We start from the raw sequence: 19,717 nt of genomic DNA, 5'->3' as shown, positions 1-19,717 counted from the left end.
TCTTCCTTCATCAATGCCTCTTCTGATCTGTCAGTCAAATCCAAGTTTCTTAACACCATTAGTTCCCCTCTCTGATCTGTATATTAAACCCAGATCACAGTTGTAGATTTTACTACCAATGCCCCTCTTTTCTGACCATGAATCTATCTGTTAAATCTTTAATCATCAGTGACCTTCAGTTTTAATCTCAAACCCAGGGCTCTGTTAAGTATTCCACCATCAGTGTGCCTATGTTTTAGATCTTAAACCTGGGCCTCTGTTAATGTGTCCACCATCAATGCTCCTGTAACCTTGGCCCAGAGTCTCTATTGAGATTTCTATCAATTTCCTTTGTTCTGATCTTGAACCTAGGCCTTTGAAACAATTCTGACATAACAGCTTGAGCCCCTCATTGATGCCCATCTGGTTTGAATTCAAACCTGATCTACCATCAATTGTCTTCCCCTATTAATACACTGTGTCTGAATCAGATTTTCCACCACCATTGACCCTCTGGTTTGACCTCAAAATTAGGCATTATGGTAGATAGAATAATGGTCTCCCAAATATATCCACGTCCCAATCCTCGAAATCTGTAAATATGTTTTCTTACATGGCAATAGGGACATGGTAGATGTGATTAAGTTAAGAATTTTGGGAGTTCCCTGGTGGTCCAGTGGTTAAGTCTCCTGGATCCCACTGCAGGCAGCACAGTTGGGAAACTGAGATCCCTCATGCTGTGCGGTGTGGCCAAAAAAAAAAAAAATAGAAAAGGAAACTTGAGATGGGAAGATTATTGTGGATTATCCAGATGGGTCTAATGTAATCACAAGGCTCCTCATAAGAGAGAGGGAGAGAGGGAGGAGGGTCAGAGTCAGAGAAGGAGGTGTGATGGTGGAAACAGAAGGTCACAGTCAAAGAGAGAGTTGAAGATGCTACATAGCTTGCTTTGAAGATGGAAGAAGGGGTCATTAGCCAAGGAAGCTGGAAAAAGCAAGGAAATGAATTCTCCCTAGAACCTCCAGAGGGAATACAGCCTTGCCAACACATTGACTTCAGCCCAGTGAAACCCACTTTGGACTTCTGACCTCCAGAACTGTAAAGTAATAAACTTGTGTTGGTTTAAGCCAACACAAGTTTGTGGTCATTTGTTAGAGCAGCAATAGGAAACAAATACAGGCATCTTTGAAATATTCCACCACTGATGCCCATCTGGTCAATACTCAAACTATGTCCTTGTTCACTCTTCCACCATCCATGCCCTCTGTGTGATCTCAAATCCCAGCCACTGTTAGCCATTCCACCATAAGAATTCCTTATCTATGTCCTCCCAACCTGGGTCTCTGTTAACTTTTCCAACCTAAATAAATCTCTGATTTTACCTTGAACTCAGGCAACTGTTATCTATTCCACCATTAATGGGTTCTGATCTAGATGTAGAATCTAGGCTTTTGAGGGTAGATAGTTAACAGTCCCTTGTGTCTGTGTATTGCACCTGGAGGTCTGTTCACTTTTTCACTATCAGGGCAATTTATGCGTGAATCTTTTCTCAAGTCTATTAAGTCTTTCCCTATTGTTGCTCCCCAGGGTCTGTACATTGACAACAGGTCTCAGTTAAATCCTCCCCATCTATGCTCCTTTGGTGTGTATGGAAAATCAAACATCTGCTAACTCTTCCATTGTTAGTACCTCTTCTCCTATGTGCATCAACCCCAGCCCTCAGTTAATGCTTGTATCATGAGTGCCCATTACGTGTGACCTTGAAGTCAGGTCTTTGTTAACTCTTCCACCATCATTGCCCCTTTGGTATAGGTTGTGAGTTGTGGGCCACTGTTAATTATACCACTATTAATACTTCTCTGGTCTATTTCAGATTTGGGTCTAAGTTAATATTTCCATTTTCAAAGCCTCTCTGAATGACTTTGGAACTGGGCCACCATTCCACTATCAGGGCCCTCCTAATTTGACCTTGAAAGCAAGATTTTTGTTAAGTTTTCTCCATCCATACACCTTGGCAGAGATCTTGAATCCTAGGACATTCTTAAATACTGCACCATCAGAGATCCTCTATTTTGTAGATATAGAACCTACGCCTTTGTTAACTATTTAATCCCGTTCTGGGCTGACTTCAATCTAGCCCTTTGTTAAGTTTTCTAAAATCAGTGCCCCTTAGGTTTTACCTTGAACCTCTGACTCAACTCTTTGAGCTTTGATATGGGTTGCAAAAGGTCGCTTCTGCCCACTTTAAATGACACGGGTAGAAAGTCCAGGCTGTGAGTGACAGGAGGGGGCGGGCCCTGACCTGAGGAAGGAGCAATAGGAGGGCAGGAGGGCGGTGACGCTAGGCTCGGAGGAGTGCGCCGGGAGTGTGGTCTGAGCCCCCAAGTGAATACAAACATTATGTCAAGGTACTCTTCACTTTCTCCAGACGCTTTAGAAATGAGGCTTCCACAGAACAGTCTTTCAGGTGGTGCTTCCACTCCCCGCCTCGCCCCCCGGTTCCCACCGAACACCCCAACCAGTCGCATCGCCACGCCTTTGCTCAGGCGGGGCCTCCGCTCAGGGCCTGGAATCTACCCCCCGGGACAGTCGCGGCGCTTCCGAGCTTCACACTGCTTTCGAGTACCCTGCCTCGGAAATACCACGGGGACTCCCCGGGCTCCAAAACGCATATATCTTCTGGCTGGAATGGCAGCCCCCAGAAGCCGTGGGAGGCACTAGCCATTTCCCGGCCGGCAAGCGAGTTGCTGGCGCAGAGCGAGTGACGCCATTTTTGTTACTGGCAGAGCTGGGCTCGGCGGCTGGTTCTGATCGGGCGAAAGATAAGCTAATGGGACATCCAGACCCACCGAGGAGGGCTGGAAGGGGAAGGGATTTTCGAGGGATGTTGAGCCCGTTTGTGCAAGCGGGGAGCCAAGCCTGGCTTGAGAAGGAGCTTTTGGGTCCTGAGAGCAGAACCAGGGTGAGGGGCCTGGCTGAGTGATGGGAGTCTGTCTGGTCAGTGATGGGGACATGTGGAAGCTCTAATGAGGGGTCCTTTGGACTGAATGATGTGAACAACAGTGATAGGGGAGTCTGGAGGATCAGGTGTGTGGGGTATGTGATGCGTATTTTATGGGGGTGAGTGATGGGGGATCTGTGAGGTGAGCAATGCTGCCTGTAGGGTGAATGATGGATTTCAAGGGGGTGAGTAAAGGGGGTCTATAGAGTGAGTGAAGGGGGTCTGGGGTGAGTGATGGAGGGTCTGTTGGGTGAGTGATGGGGGATTTGTGAAGTGGACAATAGGAGGTCTATAGGATGAGTGACAAGGGCCCATGGAGACAGGAATGGGAATGTGAAGGGTCATGTTGGGATTCTTTGGGGTCCATGATGGGTGGCTCTTTGAGATCAACAATACATCCATGAATAAACAAAAATCCCAGCCCTTGTGGTGTCAACACTCCAATGGAGGATTCAGACATTGAGGTTTTGATTTATAACCCCTGATGACTACCTTTTCATATATGTATTGATCACTTGGAGATCCTGTTTTGTGAGGTGCCTGTTCAGATCTTTTGCTCATTTTTATGCTACATTGTCTGCCTTTTCCTTACTGATTCATAGGAATTGTTTTCATATATTCAGATACCACACTTTTATTGGTGATATGTGTTTTGCAACTATCTCCTTAACTTTTGGTTTCTCTTTTCCTTATTGTGGCTTTGAATATTAAGATTTTAAGTTAAACTGTAAAGCACAATGTAAATTTAACATTTTGTTATTCTTGAGTTAAAAACCAAACAATGTTTTCTGTAGTTTAGAAGGAGAATTAATTTTTTAGGGCATCTAGAAGCAGACTGAGGGTTGCATCTCTGAAAACAGTGGTGCCACAACAGCTAGGGAGGAGTTCTCTGCTTTTCATTTTCTCACCACCTCACCCTCTAATCACTGGTTGTGTGATCTCAGACAAGTCACTTTTCCTGTCTAGGCCTCAGTATCCTCTCTAGGAAATGAGGATGATAGCAGGGCCTATCCTGTGAGGCTTGGGATGATAATCAAGTGAGTTAATACCTGATTATTATCCATTCCCCATGGTCTTGTAGCACCGATCATGTATATATTTAATGGATCTTCCATGAACTCTATGTCAGAGCTGCTTCTGTGATACCCAAGAAAATCCAATTAAAGAAATTAAATACCAAGGAATAAGATTGTGTCAGGTAGAGTTGAGCCTTGGAGGGCTGCAAACTATTGTAATGTCTTGGGGGACAGATGTTTGTTTGTTATTAAACAATTGGGAGCATGATCTTGTGGCCTGCCTCTTCTTCACTTCACAGCTATCCTTCCGTGCCATTAACTTTATTTCCATAGTAGTTTATTTCCAAACTTAGTTTATTTCTGTGAACCTTTTCAAACATTGAGAACTGTATAATGAAACCCCATTATGCACATCACCCAGTCTCATCAATCATCAACTCTTGGCCAGTCTTATTTCATCTAGACCAGGAGATGGAAAACTGCAGGCAGTGGGCCAAATCTGGCATGCTTTTATACAGCCGTAAGCTTAAGAATGGTTTTCACATTTTTTTAATGGTTGGAAAACAAGTCAAAAGAAGAATAATATTTTGTGAAATGTGAAAATGATACAAAATTCAAATCATAGTGCTCATAAATGAAATATTATTGGAACACAGTCAAGGAGCGTAATTGTTTTGTGTATTGTCTGTGGCTGCTCTCACCCTGCAATGGCAAAGCTGAGTAGTTGCTACAGGAACCATAGGCTTCACAATTCTAAAATATTTGCTATCTGGCTCTTTACAGAAAAAGTTTGCCAACCCCTAACCTAGACTACCCATTCATTTCTTCCTCCCAGATTGTTTTTTTCTTTGTTTTTAATTGAGGTATAACATAAAATGCACAAATATTAAATGCATTCAATAAATTTTTACATGTCTGTTATTATTTGAAACAAGTCCCAGACATATTGTTTTATCCATAAATACTCCATTATGTATCTGTAAACGATAAGGACTTAAAGGTCCATACCATTATTCAAGGTAAAATAATTAACAATAATATCTTCAGATAATTAGTGGTTAAATTCCTTAATATCAAATATCTAGTCAGGGCTCAAACTTTAATGATTATCTCAAAGGTTTTTTGTCTGTTCAAATTAAGATTCCAGACAAGGTTCATACTTCAAATTTGGTTGCTGTGTCTCTTTAGTCTCTTAATCGTCTATAGTGTTACTTTTAATGGTTGCCTGCCTTTCCATCCTTTGGAGGTTCCATAACTTATTCTCTCAGTTCTCAGTGATTGGGCATTTGGGTTATTTTCAATATTATGGTTTTAAAGACAAAGCTGTGATGAAGGTTCCTGCAGTTAAATCTCTGCACACATCCATGATTCTTACCTTAGGACAAAGTTATAGAAATGGAATTGCTGGTCAGATGAGAAACACAAGTTATCAATGAATGAACAAACAACACATTTCACATCCAGCCATTGCAGAGTGGCTAACCCAACTTGGTCTCTGAAGACTCTTCTGTACCCACCCCACCCCCAGTAGCTTTCCAAAGAGGAAAAGAAAATTATTGAGTCTCAGTATGAAGGTTCCTTAAAAAACTACAAATAGAGTCTCAGATAGGTTGTTCGTTTCCCACTTGGTTTTCCCACAGCAAAATGGGAAAGGGCAATTAGTTGAAAATAAGAATTAGAGAAATTTAGAGGGAATAGAAGATCAAAAAGCAGGTAAAGTTTTTGTGAAGAGACACACATCATCTGACCTTAGTTCAGATAAACTGAGCTGAACATTTTATCTGTGAGCTTCATGGCAGCCACAGTGAAAAGGGCAAACATGATCAGTTAGATGATTTGTGCTCTCCATCAAGAGAAATCAGTTCATCACTCCAGCTCCTCAGCAAGTCAAAATTTCTGGGCCTTTAGCCTAAGAAATTTTATTGTTGAGTTTTCCTAAGGGCCAGTGGTTTTCAGTTCTGTGTGGTGTCATCAGTAGTTGTCCCAAAGAGGCTGTTATTAGTTAAAAATTTCTGGCAGAGCCTTGGAGTGTGAGTGGTTTCCTGGTTTTCCATGGCTCCTTTGCTGTCATCTCAGTTTGTGGGGTCATGCTCTAACTCAAGGCCATCTCCTTTGCTCTTCCATTTTTAGTCTTTTTTTTTACCTCTTTATTGGAGTATAATTGCTTAACAATGGTGTGTTAGTTTCTGCTTTATAACAAAATGAATCAGTTATACATATACAGATGTTCCCATATCCCCTCCCTCTTGCGTCTCCCTCCCACCCTCCCTATCCCACCCCTCCAGGCGGTCACAAAGCACCGAGCTGATCTCCCTGTGCTATGCGGCTGCTTCCCACTAGCTATCTACCTTTATTATTTTTTTCTCCTTGAAGGGCAATGCAATGTGGGGCAAAGAATGTAAACAATATAGCAAAGTAAAACAATTAGGAAGTGGAAATATCTCTGTAATCTAACTTCTGCCTTCTTCCCTGGCATAACTAGTATTATGTAATTTGGGGATGATCCTTCCAGACTCTTTTCTTTATACATTTAGCCTCATCCAGGTGTGTAGGTGTGCGTTATAAATATGTGTGAGTGATCTTATTATTTTCATGTATTTTCCTTTACCATACACAAAAAATACACACACTGTATCTTCTGTTCTGCAACTTTCTTTTTTACCTACTGATAAAATATATCCAATAAATGTAGTTTTAGTACATTTTATTACAGAAATTTCAATTTTGAACATCGACAAAAATAGATTTTAGTGAAGCCCTTTGTACTTAACAGCTGCAAATATTATCGACTGGTGGTCAATCTTGCTTTATCTATCATTTATCTCCACACACCCTTATCATCATCATCATCACCATTATCACCATCATCATCACCACCATTATCACCATCATCATCACCTAGCCAGTCCCTTACTAATATTTTATTAATATTAATTAATATTAAAATAATATTTTTAAATCAATACTTTATTAATATTTTGTTTAATCATGTCCTTTGATTTTTACTACTATGCTCATGAGGCATATTGGCCTGTAATTTTCCTTTCTTGTATTATTCTTGTCATGTTCTGGCATCACAGTTATGCTGGCCTCATATAACAATTTGGGAAGTGTTATCTGGAAGAGTTTGGGAAAATTGGTATTATTTCCTCCTTAAATGTTTGGAAGAATAAGTTATTAGGGTGTGGAATTTTCTTCGTGGGTAGGTTTAAAATTATGAATTCGATTTATTTAAAAGATATAATACCATTCAGGTTATCTGTTTCTTTTTATGTCAGACTTGGTAAGTAGTGATTTTCAAGTAATTTGTCCAGTTTGTCTAAGTTAGGGGTCAGTAAACTTTTTCTGTAGACGACCACATAGAAATATTTTTGGCTCTGTGGGCCATATGGTCTCTGTTGCAATTACTCAAATCTGCTATTGTAGGTTGAAAGCAGCTGTAGATAATATGTAAGTCAATGAGGATGGCTGTGATCCAATAATATTTTATTTATGGACACTTGAAAGTTGAATTTCATATAATTTTCACATACTGCAAAATTTTCTTCTTGTTCACATTTTTTCCCCCAACCATTAAAAGTGTAAAAACCATCCTTAGCTTGTGGGCCAGATTTGGCCTGTGAGCCATACTTTACTGTCCCCAGATCTGCACTGTCAAATTTCTTGTCATAAAATTGGTCATAGTATCCTTTTTTTTTTCATATTACACCCTTTATTATTCTTTTTTAAATTAGTTTCTGCTTTACAACAAAGTGAATCAGTCATACATATACATCTGTTCCCACATCCCTTCCCTCATTCATCCCCCTCCCTCCCACCCTCCCCATCCCACCCCTCCAGGCGGTCACAAAGCACCGAGCTGATCTCCCTGTGCTCTGCGGCTGCTTCCCACTATCTATCTACCTTACGTTTGGTAGTGTATATATGTCCATGCCTCTCTTTCGCTTTGTCACAGCTTACCCTTCCCCCTCCCCATATCCTCAAGTCCATTCTCAAGTAGGTCTGTGTCTTTATTCCCGTTTTACCCCTAGGTTCTTCATGACATTTTTTTTTAAATTCCGTATATATGTGTTAGCATACGGTATTTGTCTTTCTCTTTCTGACTTACTTCACTCTGTATGACAGACTCTAGGTCTATCCACCTCATTACAAATAGCTCAGTTTCGTTTCTTTTTATGGCTGAGTAATATTCCATTGTATATATGTGCCACATCTTCTTTATCCATTCATCCGATGATGGACACTTAGGTTGTTTCCATCTCCGGGCTATTGTGAATAGAGCTGCAATGAACATTTTGGTACATGTCTCTTTTTGAATTATGGTTTTCTCAGGGTATATGCCTAGTAGTGGGATTGCTGGGTCATATGGTAGTTCTATTTTTAGTTTTTTAAGGAACCTCCATACTGTTCTCCATAGTGGCTGTACCAATTCACATTCCCACCAGCAGTGCAAGAGTGTTCCCTTTTCTCCACACCCTCTCCAGCATTTATTGTTTCTAGATTTCTTGATGATGGCCATTCTGACTGGTGTGAGATGATAATCTCATTGTAGTTTTGATTTGCATTTCTCTAATGATTAATGATGTTGAGCATTCTTTCATGTGTTTGTTGGCAGTCTGTATATCTTCTTTGGAGAAATGCCTATTTAAGTCTTCTGCCCATTTTTGGATTGGGTTGTTTGTTTTTTTGCTGTTGAGCTGCATGAGCTGTTTATAAATTTTGGAGATTAATCCTTTGTCAGTTGCTTCATTTACAAATATTTTCTCCCATTCTGAGGGTTGTCTTTTGGTCTTGTTTATGGTTTCCTTTGCTGTGCAAAAGCTTTGAAGTTTCATTAGGTCCCATTTGTTTATCTTTGTTTTTATTTCCATTTCTCTAGGAGGTGGGTCCAAAAGGATCTTGCTGTGATTTATGTCATAGAGTGTTCTACCTATGTTTTCCTCTAAGAGTTTGATAGTTTCTGGCCTTACATTTAAGTCTTTAATCCATTTTGAGCTTATTTTTGTGTATGGTGTTAGGGAATGATCTAATCTCAAACTTTTACATGTCCCTGTCCAGTTTTCCCAGCACCACTTATTGAAGAGGCTGTCCTTTCTCCACTGTACATTCCTGCCTCCTTTATCAAAGATAAGTTGGCCGTATGTGCGTGGGTTTATCTCTGGGCTTTCTATCCTGATCCACTGATCTATCTTTCTGTTTTTATGCCAGTACCACACTGTCTTAATTACTCTAGCTTTGTAGTATAGTCTGAAGTCAGGGAGCCTGATTCCTCCAGCTCCGTTTTTCGTTCTCAAGATTGCTTTGGCTATTCGGGGTCTTTTGTTTTTCCAAACAAATTTTGAAATTTTTTGTTCTAGTTCTGTGAAAAATGCCAGTGGTAGTTTGATAGGGATTGCATTGAATCTGTAGATTGCTTTGGGTAGTAGAGTCATTTTCACAATATTGATTCTTCCAATCCAGGAGCATGGTATATCTCTCCATCTATTTGTATCATCTTTAATTTCTTTCATCAGTGTCTTATAATTTTCTGCATACAGGTCTTTTGTCTCCTTAGGTAGGTTTATTCCTAGATATTTTATTCTTTTTGTTGCAATGGTAAATGGGCGTGTTTTCTTGATTTCATTTTCAGATTTTTCATCATTAGTGTACAGGAGTGCCAGAGATTTCTGTACATTAATTTTGTATCCTGCTACTTTACCAAATTCATTGATTAGCTCTAGTAGTTTTTCGGTAGCATCTTTAGGATTCTCTATGTATAGTATCATGTCATCTGCAAACAGTGACATCTTTACTTCTTCTTTTCCAATTTGGATTCCTTTTATTTCCTTTTCTTCTCTGATTGCTGTGGCTAAAACTTCCAAAACTATGTTGAATAAGAGTGGTGAGAGTGGGCAGCCTTGTCTTGTTCCTGATCTTAGTGGAAATGGTTTCAGTTTTTCACCATTGAGGATGATGTTGGCTGTGGGTTTGTCATATATGGCCTTTATTATGTTGAGGAAAGTTCCCTCTATGCCTACTTTCTGCAGGGTTTTTATCATAAATGGGTGTTGAATTTTGTCGAAAGCTTTCTCTGCATCTATTGAGATGATCATATGGTTTTTCTCCTTCAATTTGTTAATATGGTGTATCACATTGATTGATTTGCGTATACTGAAGAATCCTTGCATTCCTGGAATAAACCCCACTTGATCATGGTGTATGATCCTTTTAATGTGCCATAGTATCCTTTTATTAGCCTTTTATTGTTTGTAGGATACGAGGCCCTTGTTAATGGACCTTTTTATTGTTTCTAGTTTTTTCTTTGATATATAATAGTGAGAATAATAGTAAAAATATTCACAGCCACTGTTTATTGAATGCTTACTGTGTGCCAGGCACCATTATAATAAATTCTAATGGAATTGACTCATCTAATTTACCCAGAAACACTTTGTGCTAGGTACTATTATTATCCCCATTTTTCAGATGAAGAAACTGAGGCACAGCTAGTACATGTTCTAGCCAGAAATCTAAAGCAGTGAAGTCATAAATAAGGGAACAACCTTATAAATATATCTTTGTGGGGCTTCCCTGGTGACACAGTGGTTAAGAATCAGCCTGCCAATGCAGGGGATACGGGTTCGAGCCCTGGTCCAGGAAGACCCCACATGCTGCGGAGCAACTAAGCCCGTGCACCACAACTACTGAGCCTGTGCTCGAGAGCCTGCGAGCCACAACTACTGAAGCCCACACACCTAGAGCCTGTGCTCTGCAACAAGAGAAGCCACCACAATGAGAAGCCTGTGCACTGCAACGAAGAGTAGCCCCCGCTCGCCGCAACCAGAGAAAGCTCGCTCACAGCAATGAAGACCCAACGCAGCCATAAATAAATAAATAAATAAATAAATGTATTAAAAATGATATATCTGTATATTTGTCAAGTATTTATATAGGCCAAATTCTTTTAAAAAAATTTTTATTTATTTTATGTTTGCCTGCGTTGGGTCTTCAGTAGCTGCTCGTGGGCTTTTCTCTGGTTGTGGTGAGTGGGGCCTACTCTTCGTTGCTGTGTGCGGGCTTCTCATTTCGGTGGCTTCTCTTGTTGTGGAGCATGGGCTCTAGGTGCATGGGCTTCAGTAGTTGCGGCACGTGGGTTCTCGAGCGCAGGCTCAGTAGTTGTGGTGCACGGGCTTAGTTTCTCCACAGCATGTGGGATCTTCCCGGACCAGGGCTCGAACCCATGCCCCCTGCATTGGCAGGCGGATTCTCAACCACTGTGCCACCAGGGAACCCCATATATGGGCCAAATTCTTAGACATGAGTGTTCTAGGTCAGAGAGCAAGCATGTTTAAAATTTAAAGATTATTTCTCAAATTCTATTTTGATATTGTATAATCAGCTACTACATGTGGCTACAAATCATTTACAAGCAGGACCATTTCCCAATATTTTCCCCACTACCAGATAGCATCAGTGTTTTTCATTCTTGCTGTTTTTATGGTCGAGCATTATATTTTATTTTCATTTGCTTTTCTTTAATGGTTAAACAAGCATCAGCATCTTTTCACATATTTATTTGCCATTTTGTGTTTCTCTGTAAATCTCCCCTTTCCTTCTTTGTCTTTTGCTTATTGCTTTCTAGCAGCTTTTTGTATATGAGTAATATGAATTTTGAAGTACACATTAAACTTTTTTCTTTTGGATAGGTGGTGATTTATCTCTCAACCTTGTTGCCTGTCCTCACTAGAATATAAGATCTTCGAGGGAAGGTATTTTGGCCAGGTTTCTTTCCTGCTGTATCCCCAGTCCTTAGAACAGTGCCTGGTATTCAGCAGGTGCTTAATAACTGCTTGCTGAGTGGATGAATGCTTTTTTCATTTAACAATATCTCTTAGAGATTGTTGCATATCATTGTACGTAGAGCTTACAGGTTGCTTTTTATGGTTCCATATGGTATTTCCTTGTGGGGATTGAAGCATAATTGATTCATCCAGTCCCCCATGAGGCTGTTTACATACTTTTGCTATTGTAAACAGTACTATAGTACAGTATCTTCATATGTGCTGTTTTGCTCACATATATGAGTATTTATGTAGAATAATTTCTAGAAATGGAATTGCTAGTCAGAGGATATGTACATGTAAAATTTTGATGGATATTGCCAAATTAGTTGCTCTTAAAATATATTATACCAGCATATACCCACAATTTGAATGTGCTTGACATCTTCACCAGCTCAGTGACTTATCAAACTCGAATCTTCGATAATATATAAAGGAAATGTGCTGTCTTGTTTTAATTTGCATTTCTCTTCATGTGAATGAAGTTGAACATCATTTTACATGTTTAGAATCCATTTGCATTTCCTTTTCTGTGAATTGATGGTCATGTCCTTTGATTACTATTATTTTTTTAAACATCTTTATTGGAGTATAATTGCTTTACAATGTTGTGTTAGTTTCTGCTGTATAGCAAAGTGAGTCAGCTGCATGTATACATATATCCCCCATACCCCTCCCTCTTGCATCTCCCTCCCACCCTCCCTATCCCACCCCTCTAGGTGGTCACAAAGCACCGAGCTGACCTCCCTGTGCTATGCAGTTGCTTCCCACTAGCTATCTGTTTTACATTTGGTAGTGTATATATGTCCATGCCACTCTCTCACTTCATCCCAACTTCCCCTTCCCCACGCCCTGTGCCCTCAAGTCCATTCTCTAGGTCTGTGTCTTTATTCCTGCCCTGCCACTAGGTTAATCAGTACCACTTTTTAAAATTTCATATATATGCGTTAGCATACGGTATTTGTTTTTCTCTTTCTGACTTACTTCACTCTGTATGACAGTCTCTAGGTCCATCAACCCCACTACAAATAAACCAGTTTCGTTCCTTTTTATGGCTAATATTCCATTGTATATATGTGCCACATCTTCTTTATCCATTCATCTGATGATGGACACTTAGGTTGCTTCCATGTCCTGGCTATTGTAAATAGAGCTGCAATGAACATTTTGGTACATGTCTCTTTTTGAATTATGGTTTTCTCAGGGTATATGCCTAGTAGTGGGATTGCTGGGTCATATGGTAGTTCTATTTGTAGTTTTTTAAGGAACCTCCATACTGTTCTCCACAGTGGCCGTACCAATTCACATTCCCACCAGCAGTGCAAGAGTGTTCCCTTTTTTCCACACCCTCTCCAGCATTTATTGTTTCTAGATTTCTTGATGATGGCCATTCTGACTGGTGTGAGATAATATCTCATTGTAGTTTTGATTTGCATTTCTCTAATGATTAATGATGTTGACCATTCTTTCATGTGTGTGTTGGCAGTCTGTATATCTTCTTTGGAGAAATGTCTATTTAGGTCTTCTGCCCATTTTTGGATTGGGTTGTTTGTTTTTTGGATATTGAGCTGCATGAGGTGCTCGTATATTTTGGAGATCAATCCTTTGTCAGTTAATTTGTTTGCAAATATTTTCTCCCATTCTGAGGCTTGTCTTGTTTATGGTTTCCTTTGCTGTACAAGACTTTTAAGTTTCATTAGGTCCCATTTGCTTATTTTTGTTTTTATTTCCATTTCTCTAGGAGGTAGGTCAAAAAGGACCTTGCTGTGAGTTATGTCATAGAGTGTTCTGCCTATGTTTTCCTCTAAGAGTTTTATAGTTTCTGGCCTTACATTTAGGTCTTTAATCCATTTTTAGTTTATTTTTGTGTATGGTCTTAGGAAGTGTTCTAATTTCATTCTTTTCCATGTAGCTGTCCAGTTTTCCCAGCACCACTTATTGAAGGGGCTGTCTTTTCTCCATTGTATATTCTTGTCTCCTTTATCAAAGATAAGGTGACCATAGGTGCATGGGTTTATCTCTGGGCTTTCTATCCTGTTCCACTGATCTATATTTCTGTTTTTGTGCCAGTACCGTACTGTGTTGATAACTGTAGTTTGTAGTATAGTCTGAAGTCTGGGAGCCTGATTCCTCGAGTTCCATTTTTCTTTCTCAAGATTGCTTTGGTTATTTGGGGTCTTTTGTGTTTCCATACAAATTGTGAAATTTTTTGTTCTAGTTCTGTGAAAAATGCCATTGGTAGTTTGATAGGGATTGCATTGAATCTGTAGATTGCTTTGGGTAGTATAGTCATTTTCACAATGTTGATTCTTCCAATCCAAGAACATGGTATATCTCTCCATCTGTTTGTATCACCTTTTTTTAATTTTTGGCTGTGTTGGGTTTTCATTATTTCACGTGGGCTTTCTCTAGTTGTGATGAGCGGGGGCTACTCTTCGTCACGGTGCATGGACTTCTCACTGCGGTGGCTTCTCTTGTTGCAGAGCACGGGCTCTAGGTGCGCAGGCTTCAGTAGTTGTGTCATGCAGGCTCAGTAGTTGTGGCTCGTGGGCTCTAGAGCGCAGGCTCAGTAGTTGTGGCACACGGGCTTAGGTGCTCCACGGCACGTAGGATCTTCCCGGACCAGGGCTCGAACCCGTGTCCCCTGCATTGGCAGGCAGATTCTTAACCACTGTGCCACCAGGGAAGTCCTCTGTGTATCATCTTTAATTTCTTTCATCAGTGTCTTATAGTTTTATGCATACAGGTCTTTTGTCTCTTTAGGTAGGTTTATTCCTAGGTATTTTATTCTTTTTGTCGGAGTGGTAAATGGGAGTGTATCCTTAATTTCTCTTTCAGATTTTTCATTGTTAGTGTATAGGAATGCAAGAGATTTCTGTGCATTAATTTTGTATCTTGCTACTTTACCAAATTCATTGATTAGCTCTAGTAGTTTTCTGGTAGCATCTTTAGGATTTTCTATGTGTAGTATCTTGTCATCTGCAGACAGTGACAATTTTACTTCTTCTTTTCCTATTTGGATTCCTGATTATTTTTTTTTAAGTTATGTTGTTGGTCTTTTTCTTCTTGCTTTGGAGGAGCTCTCTCTCTCTGTTGAGGACATTAACTCTTTTGTCCATCCTACGTGTCATGCATTTATCTTCTTTCCAGTTCGTTGCTTGTCCTTTGAGTTTGTTTATGATATATTTTGCTGTGCAGTACATGAAGTAGTCAAATTTATCAGTTTCCTTCTGTGGCATCTCAGTTTTGCAGCATGCTTTGTTAGAGGAGTCTTCTCTACTCTAAAATTAGCTTTTTAAAAAACAAATCCATCTCTCCTGTCTTTATTTTATGGCTTCTCTTTTTCTTTGTTTAAAGTTTTGTTAGATCTAAATTTTATTTTTGTGTATAGTATGAAATAGGGAGTCCAACTTTACATTTCTTTCTTTTTTTAAAATAAAGTTATTTATTTTATTTTATTTATTTTTGGCCGCGTTGGGTCTTCGTTGCTGTGTGTGGGGCTTTCTCCAGTTGTGGCGAGTGGGAGCTACTCCTCCTCATGGTGCATGGGCCTCTCATTGCGGTGGCTTCTGTTGTTGCGGAGCATGAGCTCTATGCACGCGGGTTTCAGTAGTTGTGGCACACGGGCTCAGTAGTTGTGGCTTGCAGGCTCTAGAGTGCAGGCTCTGTAGTTGTGTTGCATGGGCTTAGTTGCTCCATGGCATGTGGGATCTTCCCAGACCAGGGATCAAACGCATGTCCCCTGCATTGGCAGGTGGATTCTTAACCACTGTGCCACCAGGGAAGTCCCTTTTTTTAAAAGTAAATTTATTTATTTTATTTTATTTATTTTTGGCTGCATTGGGTCTTCGTTGCTTCATACATTTCTTTCTCATAATTACCCAGTTTTGAGTAATCTATCTTTTTTGCACTTATTTGAAATGCCACCTTTATTATATATTAAATTTCCCACTTTTATTTGCATCCATTTTTAGACTCTCTGCTCTGTTCCACTAACTATTCTTGATAATGGCAGGATTTACATTGTTTTTCTCATTAAGTATGGTACACAAAGTGCAAAGTAGGCATCCTACGGATATTGCTGTGGTAAAAATGATCAGAATGAGCAGATTGTACAGGCATATGCTGTTATAGGAACCAGTGACATTTGAGGATGTGGCTGTGGACTTCACCCAAGAAGAGTGGCAGCATGTGGACCCTGCTCAGAAGACCCTACACAGGGATGTGATGCTGGAAATCTATAGCCACCTGGTCTCCGTAGGTAAGGGCAAATTCTCTGTCTAACAAAGAATCAGGTCCTCTTCATCTTTCAGAACTGTTAAGACCATGACCTATATGATTTTCTGTTAACAGATGTTTTCTTTTATAGTTCCAGTTTTTTATGTTTATATTTTTGTTATATCTGGAATTAATTTTTGTGAATTAAAGATCCATCTTTGCTGGGAGGTCCCTGAAACTGCTTTTTCTCCTCAAGAGTTTCTGAGCTGCCAAAGCCAAGGCCATTGTAATTTTCCCTTAACAGGGTGTTCAGGTATAAAACCGGACATAATCTCCAAGTTGGAACATGGAGAGGACCCATGGATCATAAAGAGTGAGTTGTCAAGGTGGATCTACTCAGGTACGTGAGAATTGGGGAGATGGCTGACAGGGCATTTTCTTCTTCCCTGATATGAGTGGCCTCCTTTCTTTCTTTTTTTTTTTTTTGCGGTATGCGGGCCTCTCACTGTTGTGGCCTCTCCCGTTGCGGAGCACAGGCTCCGGATGCGCAGGCCCAGCGGCCATGGCTCACGGGCCCAGCCGCTCCGCGGCATATGGGATCCTCCCAGACCGGGGCACGAACCCGTATCCCCTGCATCGGCAGGCGGACTCTCAACCACTGCGCCACCAGGGAGGCCCTCCTTTCTTTCTTAAAGTTCATCAGGCCTTCTTCTCTTTTCTTTCTTTTCTTTTCTTTTCTTTTTTTTTTTTTTTTTTTTTTTGCGGTACGCGGGCCTCTCACTGTTGTGGCCTCTCCCATTGCAGGGCACAGGCTCCGGATGCGCAGGCTCAGAGGCCATGGCTCATGGGCCCAGCTGCTCCGCAGCATGTGGGATCTTCCCGGACAGGGGCACAAACCCGTGTCCCCTGCATCAGCAGGCGGACTCTCAACCACTGAGCCACCAGGGAAGCCCAGGCCTTCTTTTTAACATCCATCTTCCATCAGCCACCTTCTTAGAACTTCTGTTCATTGCTATTTTCTTTTTGGTATCTATTTGATTTTACCTTTTTCTTCTTTTTCAGACAAGGAAAAAAACTCTGACTCTTCCCAGCAGATCATTTCTGGAGAACTTTCATTTCAAAGGGAGATATTGGAAAGAGCCCCAAAGGATAATTCATTGCACTCTGTCTTTAAAGTCTGGCATATTGATGGTCAGATAGATAGATATCAAGGAAACCAAGGCAGAGTTTTGAGGCAGATCACAGTCTTCAGCCATGAAACAATGACCAAGAAGAGAGGCCCTAAATGTAATATATTTAGAAAAATATTTAGTGGATGCGTAGACTTTGATCCTTCAAGTGAAACACTCCATCACTTTGATTCGTGTGAAAAGAGCTTGAAATCTAATTTAGACTCACTGACTTGTAATAGGAGCTATGTAAGAAAGAACCCCACTGAGAGATTTGGATGTGGAAGACCACCTAGCTATAGTTCTTCCTGTTCTGCCCCTGAGAAAATTCACATTGGAATGAAATCCCATGGACATAGTCAATGTGAAAAAGTTCTCAATCATAAGCAAGCCCCTATTCAGTATAAGAAAGTTCAAGCTGGGGAGAAATACAGTGTTTGTAGTGTGTATGAGAAGGGCTTTATTAAGTCACAGCTCATTATACATCAAAGAATTCATACTGGAGAGAAACCGTAGGTATGTGGAGATTGTGGAAATGCCTTCAGTGAGAAATCACACCTCATTGTGCATCAGAGGATTCATACTGGGGAGAAACCCTACGAATGTACTGAGTGTGGGAGGGCCTTCTCCCAGAAGTCACCCTTCATTGTTCATCAGAGAGTCCACACTGGAGAGAAACCTTATGAATGTTTGGAATGTCAAAAAGCCTTTTCCCAGAAGTCACATCTCATTATACATCAGCAAGTTCATGCCAAAGAGAAGCCCTTTGAATGCAGTGAATGTGGGAAGGCCTTCTGTGAGAAGTCTCACCTTTTTATACACCAGATAACTCATACTGGGGAAAAACCGTACGAATGTACTGAATGTGGGAAGACCTTCCCTCGGAAAACACAACTTGTCATCCATCAGAGAACGCATACTGGAGAGAAACCCTATAAGTGTGGTGAATGTGGGAAAACCTTTGGTCAGCAGTCCCACCTCATAGGACATCAAAGAATTCATACAGGAGAGAAACCTTATATGTGTGCTGACTGTGGGAAGGCCTTTTCCCAGAAGTCACACCTCACTGGGCACCAAAGGCTTCATACTGGAGAGAAACCTTATATATGTACAGAATGTGGAAAAGCCTTCTCTCAGAAATCACCTCTTATTATACACCAGAGAATTCATACAGGGGAGAAACCGTATGAGTGTAGTGAATGTGGCAAAACGTTTTCTCAGAAATCACCCCTCATTATTCATCAGAGAATTCATACAGGGGAGAAACCATATGAGTGTAGTGAATGTGGCAAAACGTTTTCTCAGAAATCACCCCTCATTATTCATCAGAGAATTCATACAGGGGAGAAACCCTATGAGTGTACTGAGTGTGGAAGGGCCTTTTCCCTGAAGTCACATCTCATTATACATCAGAGAGCTTATACTGGAGAGAAACCGTATGAATGTAGTGAATGTGGAAAGGCCTTCTGTGAGAAGTCTCCACTAGTTGTACATCAGAGAATCCATACTAGGGAGAAACCTTCTGAATCTGCTGAGTATGGGATAACCTTTTCCTGGAAATCACAGATGATCACATACCAGAGAATGCACATGGGGGAGAAACACTCCAAATGCAGTGACTGTGGGAAGGTCTTCTGCCAGCATATACACTTCACTGGACATCAGAATCCACATAAGAGAGAAACCTTATATACATACTGATTGTAGGAAGTTTTTTTTTTCCCCAGAAGTCAGACCTCATTGTGCATGGGAAAACTCACATTGAACAGAAATCCTATGGGTATGTTGGACATGAAAAAATGTGGCACCTCCTTAACTGTAGAATAGACTCAAATATTCCTAAGTATATCTGATTATTCCTCCACAGGATGATCTGGCCAGGCCCTCAGAGTGTTTTCAATATTGTAAATAAGAACAGATTTGTTCACCCTCAAATTTCTCAGTCCCCTTAACAGAATAAATGTCGCAAACAGTTAACATTGCTTTGGTGTTATGTGATCCTTAAAGGTTTTGTAGAATTCTCCTATGAATGTATTTCAGCATGATGCATTATTTGAAGGATATCTCTTTGTCATCTTTCTCTATTTCTTCCATCATTTTTTCTCTGTTTAGATTATATATGTATTTATATTGATATGTCTGTTAATATATAGATACAGATATATGTAGTCCTTGTCATTTTCATAAAAATCATCCATTTCCTCAAAGTTCTCAATATATTTGTGAAATTTTGAGTTAAGTGGTCTCTTGTAATTCACTTAGTTTTCTCCATATATGTGGTTATTTCTCTAGTATCATTTCTCATAGAGTGTATTTGTGATTTCTTTTTCTTCAATTAGGTAAGCTAATGTTAATATTTTATTTATTTTATGCCCCTCACCCAAGACTAGTTCTTGCCTTTATATAATTTTCCTGTTTTCTGATTCATTCATTTGTGCTTTTATTTATTTAAAGTCCTTTCACCTGCTTTTCCATTTTTTCTAACTTCTTTAGTTGACTGTGTAAATCAATTAA

At 40.2% G+C, this 19,717-nt stretch overlaps 1 protein-coding gene across 1 annotated transcript; it reads left to right on the top strand.

The window, feature by feature from the left end:
• The first annotated feature begins 2,318 nt into the window (after positions 1–2,318).
• ZNF630 (zinc finger protein 630) lies at positions 2,319–19,127 on the top strand. Its single transcript, XM_082609799.1, has 3 exons — positions 2,319–2,387; positions 16,339–16,434; positions 17,097–19,127. The coding sequence occupies exon 3, from the start codon at positions 18,224–18,226 to the stop codon at positions 18,902–18,904; it is 681 nt and encodes a 226-aa protein (XP_082465925.1). The 5' UTR covers positions 2,319–2,387; positions 16,339–16,434; positions 17,097–18,223; the 3' UTR covers positions 18,905–19,127.
• Positions 19,128–19,717: the final 590 nt, after the last annotated feature.

The sequence above is a fragment of the Mesoplodon mirus genome (genome assembly GCF_964341445.2).
Source record: "Mesoplodon mirus genome assembly, chromosome: X".
Lineage (NCBI taxonomy): Eukaryota > Metazoa > Chordata > Mammalia > Artiodactyla > Ziphiidae > Mesoplodon > Mesoplodon mirus.
Note: the sequence above shows the minus strand (reverse complement) of the source record. Positions and strands in the feature narration are given on the sequence as shown.

Bases quoted from the DNA above. Each gene is read 5' to 3' on its own strand.
- ZNF630 (XM_082609799.1), top strand. From the start codon at position 18,224: ATGTGTGCTGACTGTGGGAAGGCCTTTTCCCAGAAGTCACACCTCACT.